This window comes from Oncorhynchus nerka, unplaced genomic scaffold (genome assembly GCF_034236695.1).
Source record: "Oncorhynchus nerka isolate Pitt River unplaced genomic scaffold, Oner_Uvic_2.0 unplaced_scaffold_1201, whole genome shotgun sequence".
In the NCBI taxonomy this organism is placed as follows: Eukaryota; Metazoa; Chordata; class Actinopteri; order Salmoniformes; family Salmonidae; genus Oncorhynchus; species Oncorhynchus nerka.
This window is the reverse complement of record NW_027040132.1, coordinates 50789-77391: the sequence shown is the minus strand read 5'-3', so window position 1 is coordinate 77391 and position 26603 is coordinate 50789. Positions and strand designations below refer to the sequence as shown.

The 26603-nt window shown below is 46.0% G+C and overlaps 1 protein-coding gene across 1 annotated transcript in view; it reads left to right on the top strand.

Annotated features, from left to right (window-relative positions):
- Positions 1 to 12164: 12164 nt before the first annotated feature.
- The window catches only part of LOC135569106 (CD9 antigen-like), a 64813-nt gene continuing 50374 nt past the window's right edge, over positions 12165 to 26603 (top strand). Inside the window, exon 1 of the mRNA XM_065015950.1 lies at positions 12165 to 12422. Coding sequence (XP_064872022.1) covers positions 12354 to 12422 — 69 coding nt within the window. The 5' untranslated portion in view covers positions 12165 to 12353. The remainder of the gene's footprint in view (positions 12423 to 26603) is intronic.

Below are 26603 nucleotides of genomic sequence, written 5' to 3'. Positions count from 1 at the left end.
AGGCTGACCATCCTGACCCTAACTCTAAACACTATAACGTTGTTCTTTATGGACGGTAGCCTGACCATCCTGACCCTCCTAACCCTAACTCTAAACCCTATAACGTTGTTCTTTATGGACGGTAGGCTGACCATCCTGACCCTCCTAACCCTAACTCTAAACCCTATAACGTTGTTCTTTATGGACGGTAGCCTGACCATCCTGACCCTCCTAACCCTAACTCTAACTCTAAACACTATAACGTTGTTCTTTATGGATGGTAGCCTGACCATCCTGACCCTCCTAACCCTAACTCTAAACACTATAACGTTGTTCTTTATGGACGGTAGGCTGACCATCCTGACCCTAACTCTAAACCCTATAACGTTGTTCTTTATGGACGGTAGCCTGACCATCCTGACCCTCCTAACCCTAACTCTAAACCCTATAACGTTGTTCTTTATGGACGGTAGCCTGACCATCCTGACCATCCTGACCCTAACTCTAAACCCTATAACGTTGTTCTTTATGGACGGTAGGCTGACCATCCTGACCCTCCTAACCCTAACTCTAAACCCTATAACGTTGTTCTTTATGGACGGTAGCCTGACCATCCTGACCATCCTGACCCTAACTCTAAACCCTATAACGTTGTTCTTTATGGACGGTAGCCTGACCATCCTGACCCTCCTAACCCTAACTCTAAACCCTATAACGTTGTTCTTTATGGACGGTAGGCTGACCATCCTGACCCTCCTAACCCTAACTCTAAACACTATAACGTTGTTCTTTATGGACGGTAGCCTGACCATCCTGACCCTCCTAACCCTAACTCTAAACCCTATAACGTTGTTCTTTATGGACGGTAGCCTGACCATCCTGACCCTCCTAACCCTAACCCTAACTCTAAACCCTATAACGTTGTTCTTTATGGACGGTAGCCTGACCATCCTGACCCTCCTAACCCTAACTCTAAACACTATAACGTTGTTCTTTATGGACGGTAGCCTGACCATCCTGACCCTCCTAACCCTAACCCTAACTCTAAACCCTATAACGTTGTTCTTTATGGACGGTAGGCTGACCATCCTGACCCTCCTAACCCTAACTCTAAACACTATAACGTTGTTCTTTATGGACGGTAGCCTGACCATCCTGACCCTCCTAACCCTAACTCTAAACACTATAACGTTGTTCTTTATGGACGGTAGCCTGACCCTCCTAACCCTAACTCTAAACCCTATAACGTTGTTCTTTATGGACGGTAGGCTGACCATCCTAACCCTAACTCTAAACCCTATAACGTTGTTCTTTATGGACGGTAGCCTGACCATCCTGACCCTCCTAACCCTAACTCTAAACCCTATAACGTTGTTCTTTATGGACGGTAGCCTGACCATCCTGACCCTCCTAACCCTAACTCTAAACCCTATAACGTTGTTCTTTATGGACGGTAGGCTGACCATCCTGACCCTCCTAACCCTAACTCTAAACCCTATAACGTTGTTCTTTATGGACGGTAGGCTGACCATCCTGACCCTCCTAACCCTAACTCTAAACCCTATAACGTTGTTCTTTATGGACGGTAGCCTGACCCTCCTAACCCTAACTCTAAACCCTATAACGTTGTTCTTTATGGACGGTAGCCTGACCATCCTGACCCTCCTAACCCTAACCCTAACTCTAAACCCTATAACGTTGTTCTTTATGGACGGTAGCCTGACCATCCTGACCCTCCTAACCCTAACTCTAAACCCTATAACGTTGTTCTTTATGGACGGTAGCCTGACCATCCTGACCCTCCTAACCCTAACTCTAAACACTATAACGTTGTTCTTTATGGACGGTAGGCTGACCATCCTGACCCTCCTAACCCTAACTCTAAACACTATAACGTTGTTCTTTATGGACGGTAGGCTGACCATCCTGACCCTCCTAACCCTAACTCTAAACACTATAACGTTGTTCTTTATGGACGGTAGCCTGACCATCCTGACCCTCCTAACCCTAACTCTAAACCCTATAACGTTGTTCTTTATGGACGGTAGCCTGACCATCCTGACCCTCCTAACCCTAACTCTAAACACTATAACGTTGTTCTTTATGGACGGTAGGCTGACCATCCTGACCCTCCTAACCCTAACTCTAAACCTATAACGTCTAAACCCTATAACGTTGTTCTTTATGGACGGTAGCCTGACCATCCTGACCCTCCTAACCCTAACTCTAAACCCTATAACGTTGTTCTTTATGGACGGTAGGCTGACCATCCTGACCCTCCTAACCCTAACTCTAAACCCTATAACGTTGTTCTTTATGGACGGTAGGCTGACCATCCTGACCCTCCTAACCCTAACTCTAAACCCTATAACGTTGTTCTTTATGGACGGTAGCCTGACCATCCTGACCCTCCTAACCCTAACTCTAAACCCTATAACGTTGTTCTTTATGGACGGTAGGCTGACCATCCTGACCCTCCTAACCCTAACTCTAAACCCTATAACGTTGTTCTTTATGGACGGTAGCCTGACCATCCTGACCCTCCTAACCCTAACTCTAAACCCTATAACGTTGTTCTTTATGGACGGTAGCCTGACCATCCTGACCCTCCTAACCCTAACTCTAAACCCTATAACGTTGTTCTTTATGGACGGTAGCCTGACCATCCTGACCCTCCTAACCCTAACTCTAAACACTATAACGTTGTTCTTTATGGACGGTAGCCTGACCATCCTGACCCTCCTAACCCTAACTCTAAACACTATAACGTTGTTCTTTATGGACGGTAGCCTGACCATCCTGACCCTCCTAACCCTAACTCTAAACCCTATAACGTTGTTCTTTATGGACGGTAGGCTGACCATCCTGACCCTCCTAACCCTAACTCTAAACCCTATAACGTTCTTTATGGACGGTAGGCTGACCATCCTGACCCTCCTAACCCTAACTCTAAACCCTATAACGTTGTTCTTTATGGACGGTAGGCTGACCATCCTGACCCTCCTAACCCTAACTCTAAACACTATAACGTTGTTCTTTATGGACGGTAGGCTGACCATCCTGACCCTCCTAACCCTAACTCTAAACCCTATAACGTTGTTCTTTATGGACGGTAGCCTGACCATCCTGACCCTCCTAACCCTAACCTTAACCCTATAACGTTGTTCTTTATGGACGGTAGGCTGACCATCCTGACCCTCCTAACCCTAACCCTAACTCTAAACCCTATAACGTTGTTCTTTATGGACGGTAGGCTGACCATCCTGACCCTCCTAACCCTAACTCTAAACACTATAACGTTGTTCTTTATGGACGGTAGGCTGACCATCCTGACCCTAACTCTAAACCCTATAACGTTGTTCTTTATGGACGGTAGGCTGACCATCCTGACCCTCCTAACCCTAACTCTAAACCCTATAACGTTGTTCTTTATGGACGGTAGGCTGACCATCCTGACCCTCCTAACCCTAACTCTAAACCCTATAACGTTGTTCTTTATGGACGGTAGGCTGACCATCCTGACCCTCCTAACCCTAACTCTAAACCCTATAACGTTGTTCTTTATGGACGGTAGGCTGACCATCCTGACCCTCCTAACCCTAACTCTAAACCATTGTTCTTTATGGATGGTAGCCTGATCATCCTGACCCTCCTAACCTTAACCTTATAACGTTGTTCTTTATGGATGGTAGCCTGACCATCCTGACCCTCCTAACCCTAACCTTAACCCTATAACGTTGTTCTTTATGGATGGTAGCCTGACCATCCTGACCCTCCTAACCCTAACCTTAACCCTATAACGTTGTTCTTTATGGATGGTAGCCTGATCATTAGTCATTTAGGTCAACATTGGATCATTCAGAGATCCTCACTGAACTTCTGGAGAGAGTTTGCTGCACTGAAAGTAAAGGGGCTGAATAATTTTTGCACGCCCAATTTTTCAGTTTTTGATTTGTTAAAAAAGTTTGAAATGTCCAATAAATGTCGTTCCACTTCATGATTGTGTCCCACTTGTTGTTGATTCTTCACAAAAAAATAGTTTTATATCTTTATGTTTGAAGCCTGAAAAGGTCGCAAAGTTCAAGGGGGGCGAATACTTTCGCAAGGCACTGTATATTTTACCTCTTGGGGATGTCATTCGAAAACATAATGTTAAATTTCACTGCTATGCGGATGACACACAGCTGTACATTTCAATGAAACATGGTGAAGCCCCAAAATTGCCCTCCCTGGAAGCATGTGTTTCAGACATAAGGAAGTGGATGGCTGCAAACGTTCTACTTTTAAACTCGGACAAAACAGAGATGCTTGTTCTAGGTCCCAAGAACCAAAGAGATCTTCTGTTGAATCTGACAATTAATCTTGATGGTTGTTCAGTCGTCTCAAATAAAACTGAAGGACCTCAGCGTTACTCTGGACCCTGATCTCTCTTTTGACGAACAACATATCAAGACCATTTCAAGGACAGCTTTTTTCCATCTACGTAACATTGCAAAAATCAGAAACTTTCTGTCCAAAAATGATGCAGAAAAATTAATCCATGCTTTTGTCACTTCTAGGTTAGACTACTGCAATGCTCTACTTTCCGGATACCCGGATAAAGCACTAAATAAACTTCAGTTAGTGCTAAATACGGCTGCTAGAATCCTGACTGGAACCAAAAAAATGTATCATATTACTCCAGTGCTAGCCTCTCTACACTGGCTTCCTGTTAAGGCAAGGGCTGATTTCAAGGTTTTACTGCTAACCTACAAAGCATTACATGGGCTTGCTCCTACCTATCTATCCTACCTATCTATCTGTGCTTTGGCAAAGTGGGTGGGGTTATATCCTTCCTGTTTGGCCCTGTCCGGGGGTATCATCGGATAGGGCCACAGTGTCTCCTGACCCCTCCTGTGGCCACAGTGTCTCCTGACCCCTCCTGACCCCTCCTGTCTCAGCCTCCAGTATTTATGCTGCAGTAGTTTATGTGTCGGGGGGCTAGGGTCAGTTTGTTATATCTGGAGTACTTCTCCTGTCTCAGCCTCCAGTATTTATGCTGCAGTAGTTTATGTGTCGGGGGGCTAGGGTCAGTTTGTTATATCTGGAGTACTTCTCCTGTCTTATCCGGTGTCCTGTGTGAATTTAAGTATGCTCTCTCTAATTCTCTCTTTCTCTCTCTCTTTCTTTCTCTCTCTCAGAGGACCTGAGCCCTAGGACCATGCCTCAGGACTACCTGGCATGATGACTCCTTGCTGTCCCCAGTCCACCTGGCCATGCTGCTGCTCCAGTTTCAACTGTTATGCCTGCGGCTATGGAATCCTGACCAGTTCACCGGACGTGCAACCTGTCCCAGACCTGCTGTTTTCAACTCTCTAGAGACAGCAGGAGTGGTAGAGATACTCTTAATGCTCGGCTATGAAAAGCCAACTGACATTTACTCCTGAGGTGCTGACTTGTTGCACCCTCGATAACTACTGTGATTATTATTATTTGACCCTGCTGGTCATCTATGAACATTTGAACATCTTGGCCATGTTCTGTTATAATCTCCACCCGGCACAGCCAGAAGAGGACTGGCCACCCCACATAGCCTGGTTCCTCTCTAGGTTTCTTCCTAGTTTTTCCTAGCCACCGTGCTTCTACACCTGCATTGTTTGCTGTTTGGGGTTTTAGGCTGGGTTTCTGTACAGCACTTTGAGATATCAGCTGATGTAAGAAGGGCAATATAAATAAATGTGATTTGATAATGTAACCCTGTTATCACAGTCTGGATAATGTAACCCTGTTGTCACAGTCTGGATAATGTAACCCTGTTGTCACAGTCTGGATAATGTAACCCTGTTGTCACAGTCTGGATAATGTAACCCTGTTGTCACAGTCTGGATAATGTAACCCTGTTATCACAGTCTGGATAATGTAACCCTGTTGTCACAGTCTGGATAATGTAACCCTGTTGTCACAGTCTGGATAATGTAACCCTGTTGTCACAGTCTGGATAATGTAACCCTGTTATCACAGTCTGGATAATGTAACCCTGTTGTCACAGTCTGGATAATGTAACCCTGTTATCACAGTCTGGATAATGTAACCCTGTTGTCACAGTCTGGATAATGTAACCCTGTTGTCACAGTCTGGATAATGTAACCCTGTTATCACAGTCTGGATAATGTAACCCTGTTGTCACAACACAGTAGTTTGTATTGTATTTGAAACATTTCAGTGATGTGATTGTGCATCAGGAATGTGATGAATAGCCCTTCTCTCCCTCCTTCCTCCTCCCGCCTCTGTCACATCACACCACAGCCTCTTCAGTCCTGACACTCACCACGGCCCAACTCTAAACAAGGTCTTTGTCTGGACAGACTGCTGCTTTTGGAGGCTGTTGTTGTTTTGGGAGGAACAGAGAAACACACACCACTATACACACACACCGACACGCACCCCTACACACACACCCCTGCACACACACCACTACACACCCCTACACACACACCCCTACACACACACCACTACACACACACCCCTACACACACCTACACACACACCCCTACACACACACCCCTACACACACACACCACTACACACACCTACACACACACCCCTACACACACACCACTACACACACCTACACACACACACCACTACACACACACCACTACACACACCTACACACACACTACTACACACACACCACTACACACACCTACACACACACACCACTACACATACACCCCTACACACATACCACTACACACACTACTACACACACACCACTACACACACCTACACACACACCACTACACACACCCCTACACACATACCACTACACACACACCACTACACACACACACCACCACATACACCACTACACATACACCCCTACACACACACCACTACACACACACCACTACACACACACACCACCACACACACCACTACACACACACCCCTACACACACACGACTATACACAAACACCACTACACACACCACCACACACACACCCCTACATACACAGACGCCTACACACACACCCCTACACACACACACACACCCCTACACACACACACCACTTTACACACCCCTACACACACACACCACTACAAACACACCACCACACACACCACTACACACACACCCCTACACACACACACCGCTACACATACACACCCCTACACACACACACCACTACACATACACCACTACATACACACCACTACACACACACCACTACACACACACCACTACACACACACACCCCTACACATACACCACTACACATACACCACTACACATACACACACCACTACACACACACACCACTACACATACACCACTACACACACACACACCACTACACATACACCCCTATACACACACCCCTATACACACACACTCACACCACTACACATACACCCCTATACACACACACACCCCTATACACACACACTCACACCACTACACATACACCCCTATACACACACACACCCCTATACACACACACACACCACTACACACACACCGCTACACACACACACCACTACACATACACACACCACTACACACACACACACACACCACTACACAAACACACACCACTACACATACACACAGCCCTACACACACACACCACTACACACACACACACCACTACACATACACACACCCCTGCACACACACACCACTACACACACACCGCTACACACACACACCACTACACATACACACACCACTACACACACACACACACACACCACACACATACACACACCACTACACACACACACACACACCACTACACAAACACACACCACTACACATACACACAGCCCTACACACACACACCACTACACACACACACACCACTACACATACACACACCCCTACACACACACACCACTACACATACACACACCCCTACACACACACACCACTACACATACACACACCCTTATACACAAACACCCCTATACACAAACAGACACGTCACTACACACACACCGCTACACACACACCCCTATACACACACCGCTACACACACACCCCTACACACACACCCCTACACACACACGCTACACACACACCCCTACACACACACCGCTACACACACACCCCTACACACACACCCCTACACACACACCCCTATACACACACCCCTACACAAACACCCCTACACACACACCCCTACACACACACCCCTATACACAAACTGTTACACACACACTTACACACACTTACAGTAACACACACTTACACACACTTCCCTATACACACCTGGTCCACACACACCGTTACACACCCCTACACACTAATAATGTAATGGTGTGTGTATAGGGGTGTGTGTGTAACGGTGTGTGTGTAATGGTGTGTGTATAGGGGTGTGTGTGTAATGGTGTGTGTATAGGGGTGTGTGTGTAATGGTGTGTGTATAGGGCTGTGTGTGTAATGGTGTGTGTATAGGGGTGTGTGTGTAATGGTGTGTGTATAGGGGTGTGTGTGTAATGGTGTGTGTATAGGGGTGTGTGTGTAATGAACAGGGCTCTGGGCAGCCGAGCGGAAATGAGGGAAAACTCGCCTCCCTGCGGACCTGGCATCCTTTCACTCCCTCCTCTCTACATTTTCCTCTTCTCTCTCTGCTGCTAAAGCCACTTTCTACCACTCTAAATTCCAAGCATCTGCCTCTAACCCTAGGAAGCTCTTTGCCACCTTCTCCTCCCTCCTGAATCCTCCTCCCCCTCCCCCCCCCTCCTCCCTCTCTGCAGATGACTTCGTCAACCATTTTGAAAAGAAGGTCGACGACATCCGATCCTCGTTTGCTAAGTCAAACGACACCGCTGGTTCTGCTCACACTGCCCTACCCTGTGCTCTGACCTCTTTCTCCCCTCTCCTCCAGATGAAATCTCGCGTCTTGTGACGGCCGGCCGCCCAACAACCTGCCCGCTTGACCCTATCCCCTCCTCTCTTCTCCAGACCATTTCCGGAGACCTTCTCCCTTACCTCACCTCGCTCATCAACTCATCCCTGACCGCTGGCTACGTCCCTTCCGTCTTCAAGAGAGCGAGAGTTGCACCCCTTCTGAAAAACCTACACTCGATCCCTCCGATGTCAACAACTACAGACCAGTATCCCTTCTTTCTTTTCTCTCCAAAACTCTTGAACGTGCCGTCCTTGGCCAGCTCTCCCGCTATCTCTCTCAGAATGACCTTCTTGATCCAAATCAGTCAGGTTTCAAGACTAGTCATTCAACTGAGACTGCTCTTCTCTGTATCACGGAGGCGCTCCGCACTGCTAAAGCTAACTCTCTCTCCTCTGCTCTCATCCTTCTAGACCTATCAGCTGCCTTTGACACTGTGAACCATCAGATCCTCCTCTCCACCCTCTCCGAGTTGGGCATCTCCGGCACGGCCCACGCTTGGATTGCGTCCTACCTGACAGGTCGCTCCTACCAGGTGGCGTGGCGAGAATCCGTCTCCACACCACGTGCTCTCACCACTGGTGTCCCCCAGGGCTCTGTTCTAGGCCCTCTCCTATTCTCGCTATACACCAAGTCACTTGGCTCTGTCATAACCTCACATGGTCTCTCCTATCATTGCTATGCAGACGACACACAATTAATCTTCTCCTTTCCCCCTTCTGATGACCAGGTGGCGAATCGCATCTCTGCATGTCTGGCAGACATATCAGTGTGGATGACGGATCACCACCTCAAGCTGAACCTCGGCAAGACGGAGCTGCTCTTCCTCCCGGGAAGGACTGCCCGTTCCATGATCTCGCCATCACGGTTGACAACTCCATTGTGTCCTCCTCCCAGAGCGCTAAGAACCTTGGCGTGATCCTGGACAACACCCTGTCGTTCTCAACTAACATCAAGGCGGTGGCCCGTTCCTGTAGGTTCATGCTCTACAACATCCGCAGAGTACGACCCTGCCTCACACAGGAAGCGGCGCAGGTCCTAATCCAGGCACTTGTCATCTCCCGTCTGGATTACTGCAACTCGCTGTTGGCTGGGCTCCCTGCCTGTGCCATTAAACCCCTACAACTCATCCAGAACGCCGCAGCCCGTCTGGTGTTCAACCTTCCCAAGTTCTCTCACGTCACCCCGCTCCTCCGCTCTCTCCACTGGCTTCCAGTTGAAGCTCGCATCCGCTACAAGACCATGGTGCTTGCCTACGGAGCTGTGAGGGGAACGGCACCTCAGTACCTCCAGGCTCTGATCAGGCCCTACACCCAAACAAGGGCACTGCGTTCATCCACCTCTGGCCTGCTCGCCTCCCTACCACTGAGGAAGTACAGTTCCCGCTCAGCCCAGTCAAAACTGTTCGCTGCTCTGGCCCCCCAATGGTGGAACAAACTCCCTCACGACGCCAGGACAGCGGAGTCAATCACCACCTTCCGGAGACACCTGAAACCCCACCTCTTTAAGGAATACCTAGGATAGGATAAAGTAATCCCTCTCAACCCCCCTTAAAAGATTTAGATGCACTATTGTAAAGTGGCTGTTCCACTGGATGTCTTAAGGTGAATGCACCAATTTGTAAGTCGCTCTGGATAAGAGCGTCTGCTAAATGACTTAAATGTAATGTAAATGTAAATGTAAATGTAATGGTGTGTGTATAGGGGTGTGTGTGTAATGGTGTGTGTATAGGGGTGTGTGTAGGGGTGTGTGTATAGGGGTGTGTGTGTAACGGTGTGTGTATAGGGGTGTGTGTAGGGGTGTGTGTGTATAGGGGTGTGTGTGTAATGGTGTGTGTGTAATGGTGTGTGTGTAATGGTGTGTGTGTAATGGTGTGTGTGTAGGTGTGTGTGTGTAGGGGTGTGTGTATAGGGGTGTGTGTGTAATGGTGTGTGTGTAATGGTGTGTGTGTAATGGTGTGTGTGTAATGGTGTGTGTGTAATGGTGTGTGTGTGTAGGGGTGTGTGTATAGGGGTGTGTGTGTAACGGTGTGTGTATAGGGGTGTGTGTGTATAGGGGTGTGTATAGGGGTGTGTGTGTGTAGGGGTGTGTATAGGGGTGTGTGTGTAGTGGTGTGTGTATAGGGGTGTGTGTGTATAGGGGTGTGTATAGGGGTGTGTGTGTAATGGTCCGCTACAAGACCATGGTGCTTGCCTACGGAGCTGTGAGGGGAACGGCACCTCAGTACCTCCAGGCTCTGATCAGGCCCTACACCCAAACAAGGGCACTGCGTTCATCCACCTCTGGCCTGCTCGCCTCCCTACCACTGAGGAAGTACAGTTCCCGCTCAGCCCAGTCAAAACTGTTCGCTGCTCTGGCCCCCCAATGGTGGAACAAACTCCCTCACGACGCCAGGACAGCGGAGTCAATCACCACCTTCCGGAGACACCTGAAACCCCACCTCTTTAAGGAATACCTAGGATAGGATAAAGTAATCCCTCTCACCCCCTCCCCTGAAAAGATTTAGATGCACTACTGTTCCACTGGAGGTCATAAGGTGAATGCACCAATTTGTAAGTCGCTCTGGATAAGAGCGTCTGCTAAATGACTTAAATGTAAATGTAAATGTATAGGGGTGTGTGTGTATAGGGGTGTGTATAGGGGTGTGTGTGTGTAATGGTGTGTGTATAGGGGTGTGTGTGTAGGGGTGTGTGTATAGGGGTGTGTGTGTAGTGGTGTGTGTATAGGGGTGTGTGTGTATAGGGGTGTGTTTATAGGGGTGTGTGTGTGGTATGTGTAGTGGTGTGTATAGGGGTGTGTGTGTATAGGGGTGTGTGTATAGGGGTGTGTGTGTGGTATGTGTATCACAGTGCAGTGGGAAGACAGACTCTCTGGACACAACAGGAACCATTGTTCTGGACACTGTCCCTCTGTCCCCTGCGTCTCTGACCCTCTATCCGTGCATGTGTGTATGGGTGTGTGTGTGTGTGTCAGGACTCAGACTAAGCAAAGAGCCAGAGAGAGGCTGATGTGACCTGTAATTAACAGTATGCCTTGTCAGAGTGAATCACCTCAGCCTCACACACACATATACCGTGTTGAGTAACAACCCGACTAAATCTATAGGACTCAAATCTGACTAGTTGTTCATATTCTGTATATTGACAATAACAAACCAAAAGAAAAAAAGAAAGAAAGAGAAAGAGAGAGAGAGAAAGAAAGAGAGAGAGAGAGAAAGAAAAAAGTGGCAGACAATTTGTGTCTGAGGTGGGAGTGCTGTGCGCCTCTATATAGGCACCAGCACGCACAGCACACAGACAGCAGAGACAAAGGGGGCTGAGGACTTCATCAACTTCGATTCGTCCAACTGACCGGAAATCAACAACATTATTATACATCTTTTGTAACAGTATTATAGACGTCTCTTCATCTGACAGACGGACGGACAGACGGACGGACAGACGGACAGACGGACGGACGGACGGACAGACGGACGGACCATGGCGCTACTGACGGGAGGAGAGACTTGCGTCAAATATCTGTTGTTCGTCTTCAACTTCGTCTCCTGGGTGAGTCAATGCAACTCGTTATGACTGAATACTGCGGTTGGGCTGACTACAAATTGAGGACACCTCGGTCCGGACCTCGGACATTTATTCTAATTTTAAAAGTCAATAACAAAAATATATATTTTCTACACAATAAAGAAAATCAATTATGGCTCAACATCGAAATATAGATCAAAGGTCAGAACGCTTATATTCTGGATCTGACAGTTCTATCAGCGCCTGCCTCTTCACCAACGAGTGGATTCTTGAACACTGGTTTGTTCGTTATGTTCGCCTGCGTCCCCCGGCTATGCCTCCCGGATTTGCTATTATAGAAGCACATTCACTACTCTCTGAAACGGTTAAATCCGCCCTCTCGCTGCACACGCCGAGGGCCTGAGTGTCACGGTCCGACCATCGTTCGTATGTGTTTTCCTTGTTTTAGTGTTGGTCAGGACGTGAGCTGGGTGAGCATTCTATGTTGTGTGTCTGGTTTGTCTATTTCTAAGTTTGGCCTGATATGGTTCTCAATCAGAGGCAGGTGTTAGTCGTTGTCTCTGATTGGGAACCATATTTAGGTAGCCTGTTTTGTGGGTGATTGTCCTTAGTGTCTTGATGTCCTTGTTCTGTGTGTATGTGCACCAGTATTAGGCTGTTTCGGTTTTCGTTACGTTTATTGTTTCGTAGTGTTTGTATTGAGATTTGTGTTACTTCAGTTTAATAAACATGGATCGCAATCTACACGCTGCATTTTGGTCCGACTCTCCTTCACCACATGAGAACCGTTACACTGAGACGTGAAACGAACGGCCCCTGCTTGGAGCTCAAGTCGAGGGCCTGAGACGTGAAACGAACGGCTCCTGCTTGGAGCTCAAGTCGAGGGCCTGAGACGTGAAACGAACGGCCCCTGCATGGAGCTCAAGTCGAGGGTCTGAGACGTGAAACGAACGGCCCCTGCTTGGAGCTCAAGTCGAGGGCCTGAGACGTGAAACGAACGGCCCCTGCTTGGAGTCCGCTCAAGTCGAGGGCCTGAGACGTGAAACGAACGGCCCCTGCTTGGAGCTCAAGTCGAGGGCCTGAGACGTGAAACGAACGGCCCCTGCTTGGAGTCCGGCTCAAGTCGAGGGCCTGAGACGTGAAACGAACGGCCCCTGCTTGGAGCTCAAGTCGAGGGCCTGAGACATGAAACGAACGGCCCCTGCTTGGAGTCCGGCTCAAGTCGAGGGCCTGAGACGTGAAACGAACGGCCCCTGCTTGGAGCTCAAGTCGAGGGCCTGAGACGTGAAACGAACGGCCCCTGCTTGGAGTCCGCTCAAGTCGAGGGCCTGAGACGTGAAACGAACGGCCCCTGCTTGGAGGCTCAAGTCGAGGGCCTGAGACGTGAAACGAACGGCCCCTGCTTGGAGCTCAAGTCGAGGGCCTGAGACGTGAAACGAACGGCCCCTGCTTGGAGTCTGCTCAAGTCGAGGGCCTGAGACGTGAAACGAACGGCCCCTTCTTGGAGTCCGCTCAAGCCGAGGGCCTGAGACGTGAAACGAACGGCCCCTGCTTGGAGCTCAAGTCGAGGGCCTGAGACGTGAAACGAACGGCCCCTGCTTGGAGCTCAAGTCGAGGGCCTGAGACGTGAAACGAACGGCCCCTGCATGGAGCTCAAGTCGAGGGCCTGAGACGTGAAACGAACGGCCCCAGCTTGGAGCTCAAGTCGAGGGCCTGAGACGTGAAACGAACGGCCCCTGCTTGGAGTCCGCTCAAGTCGAGGGCCTGAGACGTGAAACGAACGGCCCCTGCTTGGAGGCTCAAATCGAGGGCCTGAGACGTGAAACGAACGGCCCCTGCTTGGAGGCTCAAGTCGAGGGCCTGAGACGTGAAACGAACGGCCCCTGCTTGGAGCTCAAGTCGAGGGCCTGAGACGTGAAACGAACGGCCCCTGCTTGGAGTCCGGCTCAAGTCGAGGGCCTGAGACGTGAAACGAACGGCCCCTGCTTGGAGCTCAAGTCGAGGGCCTGAGACATGAAACGAACGGCCCCTGCTTGGAGTCCGGCTCAAGTCAAGGGCCTGAGACGTGAAACGAACGGCCCCTGCTTGGAGCTCAAGTCGAGGGCCTGAGACGTGAAACGAACGGCCCCTGCTTGGAGTCCGCTCAAGTCGAGGGCCTGAGACGTGAAACGAACGGCCCCTGCTTGGAGGCTCAAGTCGAGGGCCTGAGACGTGAAACGAACGGCCCCTGCTTGGAGCTCAAGTCGAGGGCCTGAGACGTGAAACGAACGGCCCCTGCTTGGAGTCTGCTCAAGTCGAGGGCCTGAGACGTGAAACGAACGGCCTCTTCTTGGAGTCCGCTCAAGCCGAGGGCCTGAGACGTGAAACGAACGGCCCCTGCTTGGAGTCCGCTCAAGTCGAGGGCCTGAGACGTGAAACGAACGGCCCCTGCTTGGAGTCCGCTCAAGTCGAGGGCCTGAGACGTGAAACGAACGGCCCCTGCTTGGAGCTCAAGTCGAGGGCCTGAGACGTGAAACGAACGGCCCCTGCTTGGAGCTCAAGTCGAGGGCCTGAGACGTGAAACGAACGGCCCCTGCTTGGAGCTCAAGTCGGCAGCAAGATACACTGCAGATGGTGTTTGCTTGATACCGGAAAAAAAATACAATTTTAAAACCGTTTTCATGTTCCTCAATGAATTCAGTGCCTTTCAGCAGTAGGCCTATGCTCTCTCTCGACACAGAGCGCACCCAGACTAGGCTATTGTGTTGTCCAATCATACAAACGTTGGAACTGAGAGTCAATCAAAAGTCACATGACCGAAGTTGCTAGATAACCACCAACGAGTTACAGAATATCTCCTATTTGACCAAATCGAGTTGCTGATTATACAGACAGCAGATCAGCTCATGAATAACGGGGAGATGAAGAGAGGGAATTGTTTACATATCAAGGAATCTTAACAGGGACCAACTCTGTTTGAATGTATTTCCATATCTAGGCCTACTGCCTTCCGGTTACTAGTCCAACGCTCTAACCACTAGGCTACCCTGCCTACTGCCATACCGCCTGTTGAGCACACATTCTCTACCGACGCTCTGGGCAGCAGTATCAGACAGCACAGGGGAAATGTTATAGTGGTATTGACTCTCTCATAAGGGCAGCAGTATCAGACAGCACAGAGGAAACGTTATAGTGGTATTGACTCTCTCATAAGGGCAGCAGTATCAGACAGCACAGAGGAAACGTTATAGTGGTATTGACTCTCTCATAAGGGCAGCAGTATCAGACAGCACAGAGGAAATGTTATAGTGGTATTGACTCTCTCATAAGGGCAGCAGTATCAGACAGCACAGAGGAAACGTTATAGTGGTATTGACTCTTTCATAAGGGCAGCAGTATCAGACAGAGCAGAGGAAACGTTATAGTGGTATTGACTCTCTCATAAGGGCAGCAGTATCAGACAGCACAGAGAAGCAGAGGAAACGTTATAGTGGTATTGACTCTCTCATAAGGGCAGCAGTATCAGACAGCACAGAGGAAACATTATAGTGGTATTGACTCTCTCATAAGGGCAGCAGTATCAGACAGCGCAGAGGAAACGTTATAGTGGTATTGACTCTCTCATAAGGGCAGCCGTATCAGACAGCACAGAGGAAACGTTATAGTGGTATTGACTCTCTCATAAGGGCAGCAGTATCAGACAGCACAGAGGAAACTTTATAGTGGTATTGACTCTCTCATAAGGGCAGCAGTATCAGACAGCACAGAGGAAACGTTACAGTGGTATTGACTCTCTCATAAGGGCAGCAGTATCAGACAGCACAGAGGAAACGTTATAGTGGTATTGACTCTCTCATAAGGGCAGCAGTATCAGACAGCACAGAGGAAACATTATAGTGGTATTGACTCTCTCATAAGGGCAGCAGTATCAGACAGCACAGAGGAAACGTTATAGTGGTATTGACTCTCTCATAAGGGCAGCAGTATCAGACAGCACAGAGGAAACGTTATAGTGGTATTGACTCTCTCATAAGGGCAGCAGTATCAGACAGCACAGAGAAGCAGAGGAAACGTTATAGTGGTATTGACTCTCTCATAAGGGCAGCAGTATCAGACAGCACAGAGAAGTAGAGGAAACGTTATAGTGGTATTGACTCTCTCATAAGGGCAGCAGTATCAGACAGCACAGAGAAGTAGAGGAAACGTTATAGTGGTATTGACTCTCTCATAAGGGCAGCAGTATAAGACAGCACAGAGAAGTAGAGGAAACGTTATAGTGGTATTGACTCTCTCATAAGGGCAGCAGTATCAGACAGCACAGAGAAGTAGAGGAAACGTTATAGTGGTATTGACTCTCATAAGGGCAGCAGTATCAGACAGCACAGAGAAGTAGAGGAAACGTTATAGTGGTATTGACTCTCTCATAAGGGCAGCAGTATCAGACAGCACAGAGAAGTAGAGGAAACGTTATAGTGGTATTGACTCTCTCATAAGGGCAGCAGTATCAGACAGCACAGAGGAAACATTATAGTGGTATTGACTCTCTCATAAGGGCAGCAGTATCAGACAGCACAGAGAAGTAGAGGAAACGTTATAGTGATATTTTGACGTGCTTTGATGATGCACATTTTGGATTACAGAATAAAGTTTGGAATTTTCAAGTGAGACAGGAGTCAGAATTGTGGGTTTCAGTGGGACGAAAGGAAAATAGCCTCTATATCAGGCTACATAAAGCTACTACGTGAGTCAACCAATAAATAATACACTTGATTTAGGTTACATTATAGCATGCTAAATGTTTCTGATTACCATAGTAACATGACTCTACATGAGTATAGAGGACCATAGTAACATGACTCTACATGAGTATAGAGGACCATAGTAACATGACTATACATGAGTATAGAGGACCATAGTAACATGACTATACATGAGTATAGAGGACCATAGTAACATGACTATACATGAGTATAGAGGACATTACCATAGTAACATGACTATACATGAGTATAGAGGACCATAGTAACATGACTATACATGAGTATAGAGGACATTACCATAGTAACATGACTATACATGAGTATAGAGGACCATAGTAACATGACTATACATGAGTATAGAGAACCATAGTAACATGACTATACATGAGTATAGAGGACATTACCATAGTAACATGACTATACATGAGTATAGAGGACATTACCATAGTAACATGACTATACATGAGTAGAGAGGACCATAGTAACATGACTATACATGAGTATAGAGAACCATAGTAACATGACTATACATGAGTATAGAGGACATTACCATAGTAACATGACTATACATGAGTATAGAGGACCATAGTAACATGACTATACATGAGTATAGAGGACATTACCATAGTAACATGACTATACATGAGTAGAGAGGATGTTACCATAGTAACATGACTATACATGAGTATAGAGGCCGTTACCATAGTAACATGACTGTACATGAGTATAGAGGCCGTTACCATAGTAACATGACTATACATGAGTATAGAGGACCATAGTAACATGACTATACATGAGTATAGAGGCCGTTACCATAGTAACATGACTATACATGAGTATAGAGGACCATAGTAACATGACTATACATGAGTATAGAGGACATTACCATAGTAACATGACTATACATGAGTATAGAGGACCATAGTAACATGACTATACATGAGTATAGAGGACATTACCATAGTAACAAGACTATACATGAGTATAGAGGACCATAGTAACATGACTATACATGAGTATAGAGAACCATAGTAACATGACTATACATGAGTATAGAGGCCATTACCATAGTAACATGACTATACATGAGTATAGAGGACCATAGTAACATGACTATACATGAGTATAGAGGACCATAGTAACATGACTATACATGAGTATAGAGAACCATAGTAACATGACTATACATGAGTATAGAGGCCATTACCATAGTAACATGACTATACATGAGTATAGAGGACCATAGTAACATGACTATACATGAGTATAGAGGACCATAGTAACATGACTATACATGAGTATAGAGGACATTACCATAGTAACATGACTATACATGAGTAGAGAGGACCATAGTAACATGACTATACATGAGTAGAGAGGCCGTTACCATAGTAACATGACTATACATGAGTATAGAGGCCATTACCATAGTAACATGACTATACATGAGTATAGAGGACCATAGTAACATGACTATACATGAGTATAGAGGACCATAGTAACATGACTATACATGAGTATAGAGGACCATAGTAACATGACTATACATGAGTATAGAGGACATTACCATAGTAACATGACTATACATGAGTATAGAGGACATTACCATAGTAACATGACTATACATGAGTATAGAGGACATTACCATAGTAACATGACTATACATGAGTATAGAGGACATTACCATAGTAACATGACTATACATGAGTATAGAGGACATTACCATAGTAACATGACTATACATGAGTATAGAGGACATTACCATAGTAACATGACTATACATGAGTATAGAGGACATTACCATAGTAACATGACTATACATGAGTATAGAGGACCATAGTAACATGACTATACATGAGTATAGAGGACATTACCATAGTAACATGACTATACATGAGTATAGAGGACATTACCATAGTAACATGACTATACATGAGTATAGAGGACCATAGTAACATGACTATACATGAGTATAGAGGCCATTACCATAGTAACATGACTATACATGAGTATAGAGGACATTACCATAGTAACATGACTATACATGAGTATAGAGGACCATAGTAACATGACTATACATGAGTATAGAGGACATTACCATAGTAACATGACTATACATGAGTATAGAGGACCATAGTAACATGACTATACATGAGTATAGAGGCTGTTACCATAGTAACATGACTATATATGAGTATAGAGAACCATAGTAACATGACTATACATGAGTATAGAGGACATTACCATAGTAACATGACTATACATGAGTATAGAGGACGGTACCATAGTAACATGACTATCCATGAATATAGAGGACATTACCATAGTAACATGACTATACATGAATATAGAGGACATTACCATAGTAACATGACTATACATGAGTAGAGAGGACGTTACCATAGTAACATGACTATACATGAGTAGAGAGGACATTACCATAGTAACATGACTATACATGAGTATAGAGAACCATAGTAACATGACTATACATGAGTATAGAGGACATTACCATAGTAACATGACTATACATGAGTATAGAGAACCATAGTAACATGACTATACATGAGTATAGAGGACATTACCATAGTAACATGACTATACATGAGTATAGAGAACCATAGTAACATGACTATACATGAGTATAGAGGCCGTTACCATAGTAACATGACTATACATGAGTATAGAGAACCATAGTAACATGACTATACATGAGTATAGAGGACCATAGTAACATGACTATACATGAGTATAGAGGCTGTTACCATAGTAACATGACTATACATGAGTATAGAGGACATTACCATAGTAACATGACTATACATGAGTATAGAGAACCATAGTAACATGACTATACATGAGTATAGAGAACCATAGTAACATGACTATACATGAGTAGAGAGGACCATAGTAACATGACTATACATGAGTAGAGAGGCCGTTACCATAGTAACATGACTATACATGAGTATAGAGGACATTACCATAGTAACATGACTATACATGAGTATAGAGAACCATAGTAACATGACTATACATGAGTATAGAGAACCATAGTAACATGACTATACATGAGTATAGAGAACCATAGTAACATGACTATACATGAGTAGAGAGGCCGTTACCATAGTAACATGACTATACATGAGTATAGAGGACCATATTAACATGACTATACATGAGTATAGAGGCCGTTACCATAGTAACATGACTATACATGAGTATAGAGGACCATAGTAACATGACTATACATGAGTAGAGAGGACATTACCATAGTAACATGACTATACATGAGTAGAGAGGACATTACCATAGTAACATGACTATACATGAGTAGAGAGGACATTACCATAGTAACATGACTATACATGAGTATAGAGGACCATAGTAACATGACTATACATGAGTAGAGAGGACATTACCATAGTAACATGACTATACATGAGTATAGAGGACATTACCATAGTAACATGACTATACATGAGTATAGAGGACATTACCATAGTAACATGACTATACATGAGTATAGAGGACATTACCATAATAACATGACTATACATGAGTATAGAGGACGTTACCATAGTAACATGACTATACATGAATATAGAGGACCATAGTAACATGACTATACATGAGTATAGAGAACCATAGTAACATGACTATACATGAGTATAGAGGATGTTACCATAGTAACATGACTATACATGAGTAGAGAGGACCATAGTAACATGACTATACATGAGTATAGAGGCCGTTACCATAGTAACATGACTATACATGAGTATAGAGGACCATAGTAACATGACTATACATGAGTATAGAGAACCATAGTAACATGACTATACATGAGTATAGAGGACATTACCATAGTAACATGACTATACATGAGTATAGAGGACATTACCATAGTAACATGACTATACATGAGTATAGAGGACCATAGTAACATGACTATACATGAGTATAGAGAACCATAGTAACATGACTATACATGAGTATAGAGGACATTACCATAGTAACATGACTATACATGAGTATAGAGGACATTACCATAATAACATGACTATACATGAGTATAGAGGACGTTACCATAGTAACATGACTATACATGAATATAGAGGACCATAGTAACATGACTATACATGAGTATAGAGAACCATAGTAACATGACTATACATGAGTATAGAGGACATTACCATAGTAACATGACTATACATGAGTATAGAGGACATTACCATAGTAACATGACTATACATGAGTATAGAGGCCGTTACCATAGTAACATGACTATACATGAGTATAGAGGACATTACCATAGTAACATGACTATACATGAGTATAGAGGACCATAGTAACATGACTATACATGAGTAGAGAGGACATTACCATAGTAACATGACTATACATGAGTATAGAGAACCATAGTAACATGACTATACATGAGTATAGAGGACATTACCATAGTAACATGACTATACATGAGTATAGAGGACATTACCATAGTAACATGACTATACATGAGTATAGAGGCCGTTACCATAGTAACATGACTATACATGAGTATAGAGGACATTACCATAGTAACATGACTATACATGAGTATAGAGGACCATAGTAACATGACTATACATGAGTATAGAGGCCGTTACCATAGTAACATGACTATACATGAGTATAAAGGACATTACCATAGTAACATGACTATACATGAGTATAGAGGACCATAGTAACATGACTATACATGAGTATAGAGGCCGTTACCATAGTAACATGACTATACATGAGTATAAAGGACATTACCATAGTAACATGACTATACATGAGTATAGAGAACCATAGTAACATGACTATACATGAGTATAGAGAACCATAGTAACATGACTATACATGAGTATAGAGAACATTACCATAGTAACATGACTATACATGAGTATAGAGGACCATAGTAACATGACTATACATGAGTATAGAGAACCATAGTAACATGACTATACATGAGTATAGAGAACATTACCATAGTAACATGACTATACATGAGTAGAGAGGCCGTTACCATAGTAACATGACTATACATGAGTAGAGAGTACATTACCATAGTAACATGACTATACATGAGTATAGAGGACCATAGTAACATGACTATACATGAGTAGAGAGGCCGTTACCATAGTAACATGACTATACATGAGTAGAGAGGACATTACCATAGTAACATGACTATACATGAGTATAGAGGCCGTTACCATAGTAACATGACTATACATGAGTATAGAGGCCGTTACCATAGTAACATGACTATACATGAGTATAGAGGACCATAGTAACATGACTATACATGAGTATAGAGAACCATAGTAACATGACTATACATGAGTATAGAGGACATTACCATAGTAACATGACTATACATGAGTATAGAGAACCATAGTAACATGACTATACATGAGTATAGAGGCCGTTACCATAGTAACATGACTATACATGAGTATAGAGAACCATAGTAACATGACTATACATGAGTATAGAGGACCATAGTAACATGACTATACATGAGTATAGAGGCTGTTACCATAGTAACATGACTATACATGAGTATAGAGGACCATAGTAACATGACTATACATGAGTATAGAGGACCATAGTAACATGACTATACATGAGTATAGAGGACATTACCATAGTAACATGACTATACATGAGTAGAGAGGACATTACCATAGTAACATGACTATACATGAGTATAGAGAACCATAGTAACATGACTATACATGAGTATAGAGGACATTACCATAGTAACATGACTATACATGAGTATAGAGGACCATAGTAACATGACTATACATGAGTATAGAGGACATTACCATAGTAACATGACTATACATGAGTATAGAGGACATTACCATAGTAACATGACTATACATGAGTAGAGAGGATGTTACCATAGTAACATGACTATACATGAGTATAGAGGCCGTTACCATAGTAACATGACTATACATGAATATAGAGGCCGTTACCATAGTGACATGACTATACATGAGTATAGAGGCCATTACCATAGTAACATGACTATACATGAGTATAGAGGATCATAGTAACATGACTATACATGAGTATAGAGGACATTACCATAGTAACATGACTATACATGAGTATAGAGGACATTACCATAGTAACATGACTATACATGAGTATAGAGGACATTACCATAGTAACATGACTATACATGAGTAGAGAGGACCATAGTAACATGACTATACATGAGTATAGAGACCGTTACATTTACATTTACATTTAAGTCATTTAGCAGACGCTCTTATCCAGAGCGACTTACAAATTGGTGCATTCACCTTATGACATCCAGTGGAGCAGCCACTTTACAATAGTGCATCTAAATCTTTTAAGGGGGGTGAGAAGGATTACTTTATCCTATCCTAGGTATTCCTTAAAGAGGTGGGGTTTCAGGTGTCTCCGGAAGGTGGTGATTGACTCCGCTGTCCTGGCGTCGTGAGGGAGTTTGTTCCACCATTGGGGGGCCAGAGCAGCGAACAGTTTTGACTGGGCTGAGCGGGAACTGTACTTCCTCAGTGGTAGGGAGGCGAGCAGGCCAGAGGTGGATGAACGCAGTGCCCTTGTTTGGGTGTAGGGCCTGATCAGAGCCTGGAGGTACTGAGGTGCCGTTCCCCTCACAGCTCCGTAGGCAAGCACCATGGTCTTGTAGCGGATGCGAGCTTCAACTGGAAGCCAGTGGAGAGAGCGGAGGAGCGGGGTGACGTGAGAGAACTTGGGAAGGTTGAACACCAGACGGGCTGCGGCGTTCTGGATGAGTTGTAGGGGTTTAATGGCACAGGCAGGGAGCCCAGCCAACAGCGAGTTGCAGTAATCCAGACGGGAGATGACAAGTGCCTGGATTAGGACCTGCGCCGCTTCCTGTGTGAGGCAGGGTCGTACTCTGCGGATGTTGTAGAGCATGAAACTACAGGAACGGGCCACCGCCTTGATGTTAGTTGAGAACGACAGGGTGTTGTCCAGGATCACACCAAGGTTCTTAGCGCTCTGGGAGGAGGACACAGTGGAGTTGTCAACCGTGATGGCGAGATCATGGAACGGGCAGTCCTTCCCCGGGAGGAAGAGCAGCTCCGTCTTGCCAAGGTTCAGCTTGAGGTGGTGATCCGTCATCCACACTGATATGTCTGCCAGACATGCAGAGATGCGATTCGCCACCTGGTCATCAGAAGGGGGAAAGGAGAAGATTAATTGTGTGTCGTCTGCATAGCAATGATAGGAGAGACCATGTGAGGTTATGACAGAGCCAAGTGACTTGGTGTATAGCGAGAATAGGAGAGGGCCTAGAACAGAGCCCTGGGGGACACCAGTGGTGAGAGCACATGGTGAGGAGACGGATTCTCGCCACGCCACCTGGTAGGAGCGACCTGTCAGGTAGGACGCAATCCAAGCGTAGGCCGCGCCGGAGATGCCCAACTCGGAGAGGGTGGAGAGGAGGATCTGATGGTTCACAGTATCGAAGGCAGCCGATAGGTCTAGAAGGATGAGAGCGAGGAGAGAGAGTTAGCTTTAGCAGTGCGGAGCGCCTCCGTGATACAGAGAAGAGCAGTCTCAGTTGAATGACTAGTCTTGAAACCTGACTGATTTGGATCAAGAAGGTCATTCTGAGAGAGATAGCGGGAGAGCTGGCAAAGGACGGCACGTTCAAGGGTTTTGGAGAGAAAAGAAAGAAGGGATACTGGTCTGTAGTTGTTGACATCGGAGGGATCGAGTGTAGGTTTTTTCAGAAGGGGTGCAACTCTCGCTCTCTTGAAGACGGAAGGGACGTAGCCAGCGGTCAGGGATGAGTTGATGAGCGAGGTGAGGTAAGGGAGAAGGTCTCCGGAAATGGTCTGGAGAAGAGAGGAGGGGATAGGGTCAAGCGGGCAGGTTGTTGGGCGGCCGGCCGTCACAAGACGCGAGATTTCATCTGGAGAGAGAGGGAGAAAGAGGTCAGAGCACAGGGTAGGGCAGTGTGAGCAGAACCAGCGGTGTCGTTTGACTTAGCAAACGAGGATCGGATGTCGTCGACCTTCTTTTCAAAATGGTTGACGAAGTCATCTGCAGAGAGGGAGGAGGGGGAGGGGGAGGGGATTCAGGAGGGAGGAGAAGGTGACAAAGTGCTTCCTAGGGTTAGAGGCAGATGCTTGGAATTTAGAGTGGTAGAAAGTGGCTTTAGCAGCAGCGACAGAAGAGGAAAATGTAGAGAGGAGGGAGTGAAAGGATGCCAGGTCCGCAGGGAGGCGAGTTTTCCTCCATTTCCGCTCGGCTGCCCGGAGCCCTGTTCTGTGAGCTCGCAATGAGTCGTCGAGCCACGGAGCGGGAGGGGAGGACCGAGCCGGCCTGGAGGATAGGGGACATAGAGAGTCAAAGGATGCAGAAAGGGAGGAGAGGAGGGTTGAGGAGGCAGAATCAGGAGATAGGTTGGAGAAGGTTTGAGCAGAGGGAAGAGATGATAGGATGGAAGAGGAGAGAGTAGCGGGGGAGAGAGAGCGAAGGTTGGGACGGCGCGATACCATCCGAGTAGGGGCAGTGTGGGAAGTGTTGGATGAGAGCGAGAGGGAAAAGGATACAAGGTAGTGGTCGGAGACTTGGAGGGGAGTTGCAATGAGGTTAGTGGAAGAACAGCATCTAGTAAAGATGAGGTCGAGCGTATTGCCTGCCTTGTGAGTAGGGGGGGAAGGTGAGAGGGAGAGGTCAAAAGAGGAGAAGAGTGGAAAGAAGGAGGCAGAGAGGAATGAGTCAAAGGTAGACGTGGGGAGGTTAAAGTCGCCCAGAACTGTGAGAGGTGAGCCGTCCTCAGGAAAGGAGCTTATCAAGGCATCAAGCTCATTGATGAACTCTCCGAGGGAACCTGGAGGGCGATAAATGATAAGGATGTTAAGCTTGAAAGGGCTGGTAACTGTGACAGCATGGAACTCAAAGGAGGCGATAGACAGATGGGTAAGGGGAGAAAGAGAGAATGACCACTTGGGAGAGATGAGGATCCCGGTGCCACCACCCCGCTGACCAGAAGCTCTCGGGGTGTGCGAGAACACGTGGGCGGACGAAGAGAGAGCAGTAGGAGTAGCAGTGTTATCTGTGGTGATCCATGTTTCCGTCAGTGCCAAGAAGTCGAGGGACTGGAGGGAGGCATAGGCTGAGATGAACTCTGCCTTGTTGGCCGCAGATCGGCAGTTCCAGAGGCTACCGGAGACCTGGAACTCCACGTGGGTTGTGCGCTGGGACCACCAGATTAGGGTGGCCGCGGCCACGCGGTGTGGAGCGTTTGTATGGTCTGTGCAGAGAGGAGAGAACAGGGATAGACAGACACATAGTTGACAGGCTACAGAAGAGGCTACGCTAATGCAAAGGAGATTGGAATGACAAGTGGACTACACGTCTCGAATGTTCAGAAAGTTGAGCTTACGTAGCAAGAATC